The 14,173-nt window shown below is 44.6% G+C and overlaps 1 protein-coding gene and 1 long non-coding RNA gene across 10 annotated transcripts in view; one reads left to right on the top strand and one right to left on the bottom strand.

The window, feature by feature from the left end:
- LOC129392830 (uncharacterized) overlaps positions 1-4,023 on the top strand; it is a 54,472-nt gene extending 50,449 nt beyond the window's left edge. The window contains exons 2-3 of one of the 2 annotated variants that reach the window (XR_008619451.1): positions 1,299-1,369; positions 3,263-4,023. This is a non-coding gene — a long non-coding RNA (uncharacterized lncRNA). Of the gene's footprint in view, positions 1-1,298; positions 1,370-3,180 lie in introns of both variants that reach the window. The other variant, XR_008619450.1, reaches the window with a different exon arrangement.
- LOC102996303 (scaffold protein involved in DNA repair) overlaps positions 1-14,173 on the bottom strand; it is a 313,877-nt gene that overhangs the window by 56,653 nt on the left and 243,051 nt on the right. For 4 of the 8 annotated variants that reach the window (XR_003683330.2, XR_003683329.2, XM_055091033.1 and 1 more), the window contains exons 9-11: positions 6,635-6,830; positions 4,962-5,191; positions 4,037-4,139 (exon numbers count right to left, since the gene is read on the bottom strand). Coding sequence is in view for 5 of the 8 variants with exons in the window: in XM_055091033.1 (XP_054947008.1) it covers positions 4,037-4,139; positions 4,962-5,191; positions 6,635-6,830 (529 nt within the window). In the remaining 3 variants the exon portion in view is untranslated. Of the gene's footprint in view, positions 1-4,036; positions 4,140-4,961; positions 5,192-5,211; positions 5,432-6,634; positions 6,831-14,173 lie in introns of those variants that run through there. The other 4 variants (XR_008619449.1, XM_028500283.2, XM_028500286.2 and 1 more) reach the window with 2 other exon arrangements.

Raw genomic sequence — 14,173 nt, 5'->3', positions numbered from 1 at the left:
ACCCAGGAACTTCACACGGCTTCATCCGTCACCTTATTAGGTTTCTCTGAGGCACCCCGTCAGCTGCCCTCTACCACACATGGCATCCCACCATGCTGAGTGCCTACCACGACTAGCCCTTCCTCTCCAGGCTCCCCCGTGGTCCCTCTTCTACCCATTCTCTAATGCTACAGGACCTCAGATCTTGACGCTACATTTCTTCTTTCTTTTGTGTCTACGATTTTCCCTAATGTGATCTCATCCACTGCCCTAGCTTTAGACAGTTTCCAGCTGGGACAGAACAGCTGTGAAGGCGGTAAAGGGAGGAGGGCTGGGGCATCTGCCTCTCACTACAGGCCCTCCAGGGCCTTTGGGACTTAGCACCACGGAGAAACGTAACCTCTTCAAATTAGCCAACAAAACGAATGCACGTACAAATATACAGACCGACCAGCTGTAGGCTGAAAACCCCCCAGTATTTATTTCCAACCTAAAATCTCCTCTGAATGTGAGATCTGTATATCCAGATTCTTCATCTGACATCCTTCTTGCACGTCTCACAGGATCTCAAACTAAACAGGCCCCAAACTGAATCCTCAAGCTTCCCTCCAGACCGGTTTTCTCACCTCAGTAAATGGCCCATCACTCGACCAAGCACTCAAACTGAGGATCATTCTTCATATTTCCTTCCCCCCTACCCCCACTCAATCCTTTACCAAGTCACCACACACATCAGAAACATTCCTCCATTTTGCCGTGCTGCCGCGTGACACGTGGAGCCTGGGCTGTGCTGGATGCAGCAGCAGCCTCTTCCCGGGCCTCTCTGCTTCCACTGGGGCCCTGCCCCACATCCCCTCTTCCCCAAACCATTTTCCATCCCACAGCTGAAGTGTCTGTCAGATGGGTACACCTTGTTTGGGGCTGGCTCCTGCCCATGGCCCACGCACGCTGGCCACTCCACCATCTCCCTCCTGTTTGGAGCTCTCAAGGGCACTGCCTCTATTTCATCTGCTTTTCACCTAACATCCGCTTAGCTTTCAAGTGTCACTTAAATAGTACTGCCTTAGAACCCCTGCGCTTGAATCCACAAAGGAAATTCTTTCCCTTCTCCGCTGGTCTCTCATAGTACCCCACTTTTTCCTTACCAGAGCCCTGACCACAACTTAAAACCATAAATGTATTTGTTTCCAATCGTTTTGTGTGGGACTCCCTCACCAGACTATGCCCCATGAGCACAGAATGATGCCTGCTTTTGTCAACCATGAAGACCCAGAATCTGGCCCAGGGCAACAGTGGATTTTTTTTTTTTTTTTCCTTAGTGAAAAGAAGAAGAAATACAAGACAACAGACTAAAGGAAGGGTCAAAAGATGAAAAGAGAAAAACATCAAGGTATAGAGGAAGGAAAATGTGCTTTTTTCCCCTGAGTTCAGCTCAATGAATTTCCATAAAACTGAAGTGCAAGATAACTAGAAAATAGTTAAATAAGAAGGTTCTGTCCCCTCCAGGCTTTTGTCCAAATGCATGACCATTTCTATGAATTCAACGCCCTTACAAAAGACTAACTCTCCCATAATAAGTATTTCTGCGATGACAGGCTACAAAGAATGTGCGTCTCTGAGGGATAAAATTAAATTATTTGTCCCTAAGTTAAATATCTCAAGGAGAAAGGAAGTGAAGGTTTCACAGAAAGGGAGGAAAAAAGGCAATGTTTAATGGCGATCACCATGGACCGGGAGCTAGGCAGTTCGGTCTAGATTCCACTCTGCCAGGAGGGAGGGAGTCACTAGGGAGTCCACTTACTTTTTCTTGGCCCCAGTTTCCTCCAGTATAAACCAGTGCTCCCTTTGGGCTAAAAAAGCCTATGGTCTTATTAGTCATGCATTTATATAATATTCATCCAATATGCAGTGGACCTAGATAAAGGTGTGTTTTGGCTCTGAATAGACTGCCTTGCTTACCGTTTAGGGAGTGTCCTCTGGACTGATTTTTTGTTACCTTTGATTTAGGAGTTTAGAAAACTTCAGTTCGTGTTGGTTACGCTGACCTACAACACCTTGAGAAACCAAGTAGAAATGTTTTCTTTAATAGCTTGAGTTAAAGGACGTCATCCAGAAGAACAACGGACCCGAGACTCCTACTCATTATATTTCTGGAACCTGAAGTGTGTTTCTGATAATGTTTCACAGTTCAGAGAATATGAACCTTTTGACAGAATCTATCTGACCCTCTTCAGGACTGGCAGGCTTCAAATAAATTTCTTTGGATTTCAAGGCTGACAAAAACTGGGCTGTCTGCCAGAAGATAAGCTCTTACTGATCTCATAAAGTGACAAGGCTAGAGCACTAGGATGATACGATCAAGGTGCCAAGTTAGACAGAAAAGTCACCACAGCTTCCTCGGGAGGCACCTGGCCTGCTCCGGGCAGGCAGGGAGAATCACCGTGGCAGCAGAGTCTCATAAGACAGCGCTGTCTCCCTTTGCACAGACCTTAATTGATTCTGACACGGCAATTTCTGACTGCAGAAAACACACAGTGATCAGAGTAGTCTTCAGCTCACTGCTGGCTAGAGAGGTCCTTGGGGTAAAGCAGGTGAGGAAGCGCAGGGGACGGCCGGAGAGCAGCCCTCACCGTGCAACCTCCCTCCCGCACTCGCTGTGCTCGGGCCTCTGGACAAGACTGGCTCTGTGCACTGCACAGCTGCCCCAAGTTACCGACGGGCAGGAAGTTACAGGCAGAATTCAAGTAGAAAAGGGTGACCTAGGCGATACGCCTAAGTCTTCCGATGGTGTCTCCTCTTGCACCGTGTTGCACGTGCAGGTGTAAAGGTCCACACCAGGACACATGCTGCTGAGGGACTCTCCGAGGAGATGCCTTATACACACCAGCAAAGAATCGCTAGGGTGCTAAGTGTAATGTTACTTCTACCTTAATGTGATTTGTAAACTGGAGACCCTGATCATTATCATAGCAAATGAATCTAGAAAAAACTAATGATCAGTTATACAATAAGACCTTTTTGTACCCCAAAGACATCTCAGAAGCCCTGTCTCAAACCCAAGGCCAAACGCTATGGCCTCTGTCCAAAAGTTCCCTTTCATGCACAGCTCCTGCAGTGGCTTTCCAGGATGACTTGACCCCTGGGTCAGCTGTATTCTAAACACAGCTTGGTTCTAACTCAACATTCTTCCCTTTCTTTTAGCTCCCGTATTCTCTACAATACTGTCATTTGGGGATTCTATACCTCATGATGTTTTTCTTTCATCCACCTGTATGACTATCAGCAATAGGAACCTCTCTGAGGTCCCGTTTCCTCACCCGTGAAGTGGCGCTAAGGCCCTCCAGCCCGTTTACAGCCTCACGTGTGCAACGAGAAGCCCCCCACCACGATGCAGGCGCATTCCATCTGAATAACTCAACGCTGTTTTCTTACTTTTGAGGTACGCCTGCCCTGCCTTCAATCCACCACAAGCACAGTCCCATTCGATATGTCCCGGGTGTATTACAAGGCACAAACCCAAAGCACTCACATGCCGACCACCGGCAGCAGCTTACCTTCCAATTTCTTCTCTTTGCTCAACAAGTAAAACAGGTGCCACCGCAGAGCTGCAGGACGGCCTCTGAGGAGCACGATGCTCGGCGCCAGCTCTGCGAGCCCCTCCCTGCCGCCTCAGCTCCTGCTGTGCCCGCCTCCCCGGAGCCGTGCTCGGCGCACCCTGCTCCCTCGGTATTCCCTCCTCAGAGCCTAGCACGGCTACAGGCCGTGAAACAAGCTAAGCAAGACAACACTTCTGTCTAACCTATAACTGTCTCAGGTAATCCTATTTAGATTTACACAGATTTAAGTCTAGCACAAAACTAGTCGACAGCTACAAGTCGTGTTAAAACCTAAATAAAGATGGATATAATGGTTTCACACACACACATATTCCAAACAAAATAAAAATAAATTTTTTCTCTAATTCCAAAAGCAACATTCTCTGACTCCACACCTGAAGGGACTTTTTCAAATTCATGGTACTTTAGACCAAGTTGCTGTCCACTGGAAGAGGACTCACGGTTAAGAGAGCAGTGTTCCCTGCCTGCTCTTTCTGAAAAATATCAGAAGGCACTGTAAGGACAGGATGACTGTGAAGTACTACTTCTTCCACATGTGTTCTCCTAATAGTAGAGAGACAAAATGATTGTCTGATGAACTGGCAGCTATGCTTCTTTTCATTTCTATTCTGTTATAAATCTGTCTTACTGCTTTGAAAGCAATTTAACATAGAAAGATAACCTCAGAAGAGTCTGACATAAATAAATAAACTCTCAGTCAACGATGTGTCTATAGCTATTTGAAAACACACAAAACCAGGAGAAGCCTAAGTCTCAGTAGAAAAGATGCCATTCCCACAATTTGTTGGAGCAAAGTACTTTGAATCACAGGTTTGCCCTTGCTTTCGTAGCTACCTAGCCATCCTGTGTACCAAGGCAGCCACTATCCACATAGACTTTAAAGTTAATTAAACTTAAATAAAATTTAAAATGTAGCTCCTCGGTCCCACCAGCCATATTTCCTACATGGTCAGTGGTCACCTCACTGGTTAGGGCGGTAAAAAAATGTCTGCATCACAGCAGAAGTTCTGCCAAGAGCTCTGATGCAGACTCGACAGCACCATCTGGGAGTCACAGATTTACCAGCTGCCATTTACTTATTCAGGTTTTTAAGACATAAAACTTGATAGCTACTGCAGTGGTCTTTTTAAGTACGTAACCATGCCTTGGCTTTCTTATAACAAAACCAATTGTGCTTGTGTTACTTTCAGTAACATGAACTATTAAAGGTAAAAGTAAATGCGACTAACTGTTTCAGTAAGGAAAAAAAACCAACCAAACAAATACAACCCGTGTCCATGGTGAATACAGTGAAGAAATTGCTCTGAGAAGAGCCTCCACTTTCTCCAGGTGAGTCTGGGCACCTGCACCTGTCTCGTCACTCACCGAACTCCAGGTGGGTCTGTGCCATCTGCCTGCTGACACCTGCAGCGAAGAGAGTAAACTCTCTGCACCACCACTCGGACCCCGGCTCCCGACCAGGTGGCAACTCCTTGGCTTTCGACTGCATCCAGCAGAGAATCCCTCAGGGGAGCTCGGGCCGGGAAGCCCAGCTCTGCCCGTTCGTGCCTGAGGGTCCAGTCTGTGCCCACGGTGGTGTGACCACCACACATAACCTGGCAAGACACGCAAAGGGAACAAGTCCAGTCTGACCCGCGAGGGCACGCTACATACCAAATCCCGACGTGCCTGGGGAACCCTAAGCATCGGGTGGGACTGCCGGACACTCAAGGAACGCCGAGGACAGACGCACGCCCGTGGCGCGGGGCTCCCATCCGCGGGTCACCAACGTGGCCGAGGAGGCCTGGTGAGTTGCGGAACAGGGGAGCGGCAGGAACATGGCCCATCTCGGGGATCTGAAAACATGGACAAAGTACTGCTATTAAAATACCTACGGTAGTTAAAAAATTTCTTTTATGAGGTAACAATCTCAACAGCACAAACTACAAAACAAAATAAAAGAATGACTAGGGTTATTATGCAGTGCCAGCACTTTGCACACTCCTGTGAACAACAGGAAACACCTTTATGATCCCAGTAAATATCTTAATACGATTACACGACCTCTAGAGTGCTCCGTGCTTCCTACATTGCAGCACTTTTCTTTACATACGGTGCTGTGTAACAAACGCATTTAACCTCACAACCCAAGGAGGCAGGCTGCACTGTTACCACTGTTTTACAGATGAGAATGTTGAGACAGGAGTTCAGTGTCTTACCCAAGGTCACACAGCAGCAAGTGGCTGAGGGAGGATCCGAGCTAGGCGCCTAGCTCCAAAGTCCACACGCTTAACCGCTAAGCTCCACTGCCGCTGCCCTAGCACTGACGTGAGACGAAGACACACCTCATGAATTTAACATCACACAGCTGTTTAAAACTGTACCTTAAAAGCAGCAATGCACTTTGAGCTGTATTTTACACCTGTTAAATTAAATGGATCCGACAGCCCTCCTTTTCACATAATCCTCTGCAGACACACGCTCTGATAGCCAGAGGCAGCTCCCGCCCAACTCCACACCTACAAAGCAGTTCAAAGTCCCTTTCCTTCTCTTTCCGATGTCCCCTCACACCGTCAGCCTCGGTATTCCGCTCCGCGCTGCCTGGGATAACTAGGCGACCCTGAGGCAGGCGCACTGACGTCAGACACTTGGAGCCCGAGTGGTCCCGGGGGTGCCCTTGGTGCCCACCGCAAGTGAAGTTTAGTGGTTCCCCAAGTTCATCTTGGTGGATGACCACGGCTCGGAGCCACTAAAATTCCAAAGAGCAAATCTCCAGTGTATAACCTCAAGCTTATGCAGCTCTTTTTATCCCAAGGGATACAGATGTTATGAAAAAGAAAAACATGATTTTTTTAATGAATAAAAGAGGCTTAAATAAAATTCTTAGGCAATTATGAGATGAGAAAAAAAAGGAAACTCATATTTTAATAAATTAAAGATTACATACATAGTTGCTGAATATTTGGAAAGGACCAAAGGTAATCACCTCTATAAATTCCAAAGCCTTGAAACACAGTATTACTACAAAGCAAAAAACCTCTAAGTCAGTGATAGTTTACCTGGTTTTCAGGTGAGTTATTTGTTAGGCTCTTAAATCTAAACATCTGGGCCAAAATGATGCTTCTTCTTGGAAGGGGTGTGTCCCGACTGTGCACTTCATGTGTTGTTTCTGAATCTTCTTTGGCAACAACTTTCTGACAAAAGTAAGTATTCAGAATAACAGGGCAACTTCCATCTGGGATAATAAGCTTTTGCCTGGAAAGGGAAAGAAATACAAATACAAGTTTATCTGCAATGCTGGATTCCCCTCACCTTCTTGCTAAATCACAAAGGGCAATGACTTGCTGGCTAAGGACACAAGCCCTCGAGCAGCTGCCAGTGCATCTGGCTCTGCTCTTCTGAGCAAGTCTTGTGTCAGGAGTGGGGATGGAAGGGGCGGCAGTGCCTGAGCTGGAGCTCCCCGGGGGCCTCCCAGGCTGCTGGACGGTGGCCTCAGGGCCCCTCGGGGAAAATACTTGGGCGGGGGGGTGGAGGGGGGGGTGGGGCACAGAGCTGCCCGACACTGAAGTGAATGTCACAAGAAAGACCTTCGGACACTTCACAGCTCTCATCTTTCAGAAAACATGACCCCGGACACCAGAGGAACTCCACCTTCACTACCCAATGGACCACAGTCACTGAAAGGGCCCACATTCAAGTGGCTATAGGACAATGTGCTCCTGGTTCCCCTCAGACTGTCTAATGCTCACTCCTCACACAGGCAGCGCTGCTAACAGGAAGGTTAACGGGAGGACGGAGTAGACACACTTTCCCCTATTTCTCCCATTAGACACAAGGGAATGCCTGAGGCTGTACAGAAACGAAACAGAAGAAGCTGAAAGGGGAGAGGAGGAGGCTGTCCAGCTGGGACCCAAGGAGAGACACAGCAGTAAGTTCCTGAGCTTCCTTTCTGCAGCCTAGAAACAGCAATGGGTGCAGACAAAAGCACCCTCGAAAGGAAGGACAGGGAAGGGGCAGCCCAGTGAGACAGAAAACTTCTAGGAAATCACTGCTCTACTCTTGGCAAATATCACAGAAAAACTGTGACCTACTGCCACATACAGCAGGCAAAGCACAAGTGGGGCCCAGACATGCCCCTCGACAGGCTGTGATGAGGAGTCTGTGCAGGCCAGCTGGGCTGGTGAGAGACGAGGCATTCACCCGCACACCCCCAGCACAGGGGAGACAGCTCACTCCTGTAACCAAGCCTCAGTCCCCGCCCCTTGGAGCAGAGTCCAGTAGGCCCAGCAGAGCCAGTACTTTCAGCACCACCCGGCCCTCCCACCATCCTCCACTGCGGTGAGTGGCAGCCTCGCGGGAAGCAGTAACAAAGGGTATCCTGACGCCTCCCTCCACCTGGTAGTAAGAAGCCGCCCACCCTCCCAACGCCTCTTCTCAGAGCAGTGTCAGACAAAGCCACCTAAAACTGGTTTAAATAAGATCCAGGATCTCGTATCATAATACCTAACATGTACAGGTTACCATCTAAAACCACTTGTTACACTAAGAACCAGGAAAAGTCTCACTTGAATGAAAAAACACAGTGACTAGATGACAATGTTAAGATGATGCAGATGTTAGAATTACCTGACAAAGATTCAAAAGCAGCCATTACAAACATGCTGCAGTAACAGTTACAAATGCACAGTGAGACAAATGAAAGAATAGAAAGTCTCAGCAAAGAAACAGAAAGTCTTGGCAAAGATACAGAATTTTTTAAACAGAAATTTTATAACTAGGAAATAAAATAATGAAAATTAAAAAAAACTCACTGGATGGGCTCAACAGCAGAATGAAGGGGACAGAGAAAAGGATCAGTGAACGTGAAGCTAAAATAATAGAAATTACCAAATATAAACAACAAAGAAAAAAACAGACCAAAAAAACCCAATGAACAGAACCTCAAGAGGTGTGAGGAAGAAGAAATAAAAATGGAAAGAAACAGGTAAATACAACAGGCTTTCCTACTCCTGTTGCGTTTTTGAAATTATATTTGGAGTTGAAGCAAGAATTATAACACTGTCTGATATGGTTCTAAATGTATGCAGAGGAAATATTTAAGACAGTCATATAAATGAGGACAGTAAAGGGACATAAGAGGCAAGGTTCCTACACTTCACACAAACTGGCAAAATGTTGACCCCATAAACTGATAAGTTATGCATATAAAATGTAATGCCTAGAGCAACCAATAACATAACTATAACAACACAAAAATATTATAAATAAATTAAAATGAAATTCTAAAAAATGTTCAAGCAACCCACATAATGCCAGGAAAAAAAGAAAAACCCAGAGAAATGAAAAACAGAGAACACAGAGAAAACGAGAAATAAAAAGGGAGACTTAAGTCCTAATATATCAATAATTACATTAAGTGTATATGGTCTAAACAAAGCAATTACAAGACAGATTAGCAGAGTGGATTAAAAAATATGGTCCATTGTTATGCTGTCTACAAGAAATTCACTTCAAATATAAAGATACACGTAGGATGAAAGTAAAAGGCTGGGGGAAAAAACCATCATGTAACATTAATATAAATATGGTTGAAATTACTATCAGATGAAGAAGGCTTTAGAGCAAAGAAAATTATCAGGGATAGAGAGGGACATCACACAATGATTAAAAGGGACAATCCACCAAGAAGACAAATTTGCAATAGTAATATTTTAAGCCAAAAGACTACAGGTATGGTAACCTAGAAATAACAATTAGGAGACATGGAGAGACAGAGGCAAGCTAGACACAGAGTGAGAGTCAGCAAGAAGAGGCTCAAGAAAGCAAGAGGGCAGGGGTGGGGCAGAGCGTCGGGTACCACTGGGCTCAACTGCGAAGGTCCTGATATAGCAGGATGGATAAAAGAGGTCATACGTGCCCAGCCTTTTCTTTCAAGTTAATTTGAAAAATATGATCCAGTAATATTATTTTAACTGCTAAGTTAAGAACCATAGCACAAGACTTCTGTGTGTATTCAGAACCTTACACTTTACAGATAGACATACTAACATTAGAACTCTGTTCTGCCAAATTCAAAGTCCTGCTTGAGGCTATTAAGGTTAAACCAAACTAAAAACATACCTATACAAAATAGATGTGCAAGGCTAGTGGATTTGGGAAAGACCTTAAAACCCATATCTAGGTCCATTTGGTTCATTTCGCTGTTTTTACTCAACACCTATGACAGGCCAGGCACGGGGCAGGGGACTGGGAATCCAGTCTGAGACAAGAAGGCCGAGAGGTCTACTGCAAAAGAAAAGGGTGTCATACGATACCCCGAGGGAGGACCCTCTGGAGACAGGGAAGGCTTCCCAGGAGAGGTAACCAGGTGAGGGCTGCCTGGGTGAGGGTGTGTGAAGACACAGGGAAGGGGGTGGCGGAGCACCTGCGGGGCTGCCTGGTGGCAATGACCACAACTCAGATCCCATGTGACAAGCAGAGGTCTCGGTACTACCCCACTGAGCTTCTGCAGAAGAAACACAGATGCTGTTTCCTTCGTTAGGAGGCCGAGGACGTCACAGCCTTTCAACATCCATATACATGGCACCAGCGTCATGCTCCTAGGGAGTATGACCTCCTTATTTCTTTTTATGCTGCAGGCCAGTGTTAACTGCTGTGGACTCTACTATCACCTCGCTACTTATCTTACTGCCACAAATGTTATGTGATGACCAAAAAGCAAGTTTACAGAGCATGTATTCAGATTAATACTGTAACAAATTTAACCAGTTTTTCTGAAGATCAAACTAAAAATAAAGACAAACCTAAGGGGCTTCCCTGGTGGTGCAGAGGTTAAGAATCCGTCTGCCAATGCAGGGGACATGGGTTTGAGCCCTGGTCTGGGAAGATCCCACATGCTGCAGAGCAACTAAGCCCATGGGCCACAACTACTGAGTCTGCGCTCTAGAGGCCACGAGCCACAACTACTGAGCCCACGAGCCACAACTACTGAGCCCGCGTGCCACAACTACTGACGCCCATGCGCCCAGAGCCCGTGCTCCGCAACAAGAGAAGCCACCACAATGAGAAGCCCACGCACCGCAACAAAGAGTAGCCCCCACTCGCCGCAACTAGGGAAAGCCCACGCACAGCAACGAAGACCCAACAAGCCATAAATAAACAAACACACACACAAAAAAATAAATAAATAAGACAAACCTAAGGTGTTAAACCTCACTTGATAAATCACATCACAACCAACACCACCAGTGAACATCGTCATGATGCTGGACTCACAGTGATTCTTCTGTTAAGGAAGTTGAAGAGTGTGTGTTTACTTTCTAGTAAACTCTCAGGGCATCCTCGACAAGTCAGCAGCCATGGCAATAGGATGGGCTGCAACGTGGGACAGTCACACACACGGTAAAATACACAAAAAACTAGACAGTAACAGTCTTCCGTGGAGTCCAAGCACTATGGTTTCTCTTGGAAACTTTAAAAAAAAGGAAAAAAAAAAGAGAATCCTGTATGTTCAATACAAATGACAATTTGTCCGAATGTTTGCTTTCATGAAGAACCATTTCCACTGCTCTTTACTGAGAGTGTTATATACAGAACTCAGGTAAAACAGGAAACAAGACTGTTTTTTAATGTCACCAAGGGCAGAGAGGAAAACCAAGTGAATTATCTTTTCATATTCTATCACTTGTCAACACTGCCAAAGTGTTAAATACCCCATTATCAGCTCATAAAACAAACAATATTTATTTCACATCACAAGTAAGATCAATTTGCTCGTTTATTGTCTAGGAAGAATGTGTCCAAATTTGGTGGGTGGCAAAGATGACTAATGGGATTAATTCAGTGACGTAAAGAAAACAAAGACAAATAGAAGGAATTTTCTTTCCTTCCTTTCCTTCCCTCTTTTAATGGCTAGTTAGCTAAAGAAGTCAGACTAAGAACTGTAGTTGTCAGAAAAACATAACCTAGACGTAATTCTTCTTTCCACTGAAGACATACTTGGGATAAACCATCAATTTTGTTTACAATTTAGTCTCAACTCAAAGCCCCACTGGCCTGAGGACAAAGCTGTCTAGTGCACACATCTTCCTGACAGGGGAGGCCAAGCCATCGTGTGGGGCTAGTTGAGAGGGCTTACAGTCCACAGAGGGACACACACGAAGGAAACAACTAAGTGCAGTAAAACATCATTGGTGCTGCAGTAGAACCAATGCAGCCATAAATAAATAAATAAATAAAATTAATTTATAGAAAAAAAACTGTGTAAAGAATTAAAAAATAAAAAATAAAGCCAGTCTGTTCTTTTCCCTGGAAGGAGGATGGGACCCACCACTTGGATACAGCAAGAAAGGTCCTGCATCCTTCCTGGAGGGACCAGTGCGCGGGAAAGGGAGGGACACAACTGCCAGGCGGTCGCTGGCCCACAGGATCAGATGAAGCTACCAGTACAGCGTGAGATGTGGGAGGCCGGTGTGACAAGCTGCAATGGAGGGACGTTAAATTTAATGCAAAAAGGTCCCTGGTGAAAACAGAACATCAGAGCCACCTTCTTTCTACACCTGTGCTTGTAAGGTAGCCCTTGTGGCTAACTGATTTTAAATAAAAAGAAATAAAATAAAACTTAAAATGCAGTTCCTGAGTTGTAGGAAGCTTAAGGTTTATACTTCCTTTATTTTCAACTTCTTATTTGCCAAGATTTATCTCCTGGGTTCAAATGTGTTTCTTTTAGCTTCCTACCCAAATAATACCCACCTTATCTAAAAAAACTGATAAAAACACTGACATTTATAACTCTGTGTGTTATTTTAAATTCCCAGAGGAGACTCTGTCTAATTCCCTTTTTATCCAAATAAACACATCGTTGAGGAACACTTTATTTCCATTCAAAAGTGAACAGTAAACTACACTGAAGATGAGTTCACTGACGCATATGTGAAATAGACTTCCTCTATAAACCAGGAGTCGAATGCTCTAGATTAACAAAAGTCTGTGACTTGACCATTTCCTTTTTCAGGCACAGGGCACTGGAAATTGCAATTTAAAGAAAGAACCATCACATATCTGGCAGTGGTTGTAAACTTTACTTTCTTTTTTCTTTAGTTTTTTGTTTTTTTTTAAACATCTTTATTGGAGTATAGTTGCTTAACAATGTTGTGTTAGTTTCTGCTGTATAACAAAGTGAATCAGCTGTACATATACATATGATCTCCCTGTGCTATGAGGCCGCTTCCCACTAGCTATCTATTTTACATTTGCTAGTATATATAAGTCCATGCCACTCTCTCACTTCGTCCCAGCTTCCCCTTCCCCCTCCCTGTGTCCTCAAGTCCATTCTCTACGTCTGCATCTTTATTCCTGTCCTGCCCCTAGGTTCTTCAGTACTTTTTTTTTTTTTGGATTCCATATATACATGTTAGCATACGATATTTGTTTTTCTCTTTCTAACTTAACTTCACTCTGTATGACAGACTCTAGGTCCATCCACCTCACTACAAATAACTCAATTTCATTTCTTTTTATGGCTGAGTAATATTCTATTCTATATATGTACCACATATTCTTTATCCATTCCTCTGCTGATGGACATTTAGGTTGTTTCCATGTCCTGGCTATTGTGAATAGTGCTGAAAGGAACATTGTGGTACATGACTCTTTTTGAATTATGGTTTTCTCAGGGTATATGTCCAGTAGTGGGATTGCTGTGACATATGGTAGCTCTATTTTTAGTTTTTTAAGGAACCTCCATAGTGGCTGTATCAATTTAAGTTCCCACCAACAGTGCAAGAGGGTTCCCTTTTCTCCACACCCTCTCCAGCATTTACTATTTGCAGATTTTTTCATGATGGCCATTCTGACTGGTGTGAGATGATATCTCATTGTAGTTTTTTTTTCTTGGTTCATTCACTCATTCATTCATTCAATCATTATTTACTAACATCTTTATTGTAGTATAATTGCTTTACAATGGTGTGTTAGTTTCCACTTTATAACAAAGTGAATCCATTATACGTATACATATATCCCCATATCTCTTCCCTCTTGTGTCTCCCTCCCTCCCACCCTCTAGGTGGTCACAAAGCACTGAGCTGATCTCCCTGTGCTATGCGGCTGCTTCCCACTAGCTATCTATTTTACATGTGGTAGTGTATATAAGTCCATGCCGCTCTCTCACTTTGTCCCAGCTTACCCTTCACCCTCCACGTGTCCTCAAGTCCATTCTCTAGCAGGTCTGCGTCTTTATTCCCGTCTTGCTCCTAGGTTCTTCGTGACCATTTTTTTTCTTTGATTCCACATACATGTGTTAGCATACGGTATTTGTTTTTCTCTTTCGGACTTACTTCACTCTGTATGACAGACTCTAGGTCCATTCACCTCACTACAAATAACTCAGTTTCATTTCATTTTATGGCTGAGTAATATTCCATTGTATATGTGTGCCACATCTTCTTTATCCATTCATCTGTTGATGGACACTTAGGTTGCTTCCATGTCCTGGCTATTGTAAATAGAGCTGCACTGAACATTGTGGTACATGACTCTTTTTGAATTATGGTTTTCTCAGGGTATATGCCCAGTAGTGGGATTGCTGGGTCGTATGG

The sequence above is a fragment of the Physeter macrocephalus genome, chromosome 15 (assembly GCF_002837175.3).
Source record: "Physeter macrocephalus isolate SW-GA chromosome 15, ASM283717v5, whole genome shotgun sequence".
Lineage (NCBI taxonomy): Eukaryota > Metazoa > Chordata > Mammalia > Artiodactyla > Physeteridae > Physeter > Physeter macrocephalus.
This window is presented reverse-complemented; position numbering and strand designations above follow the sequence as displayed.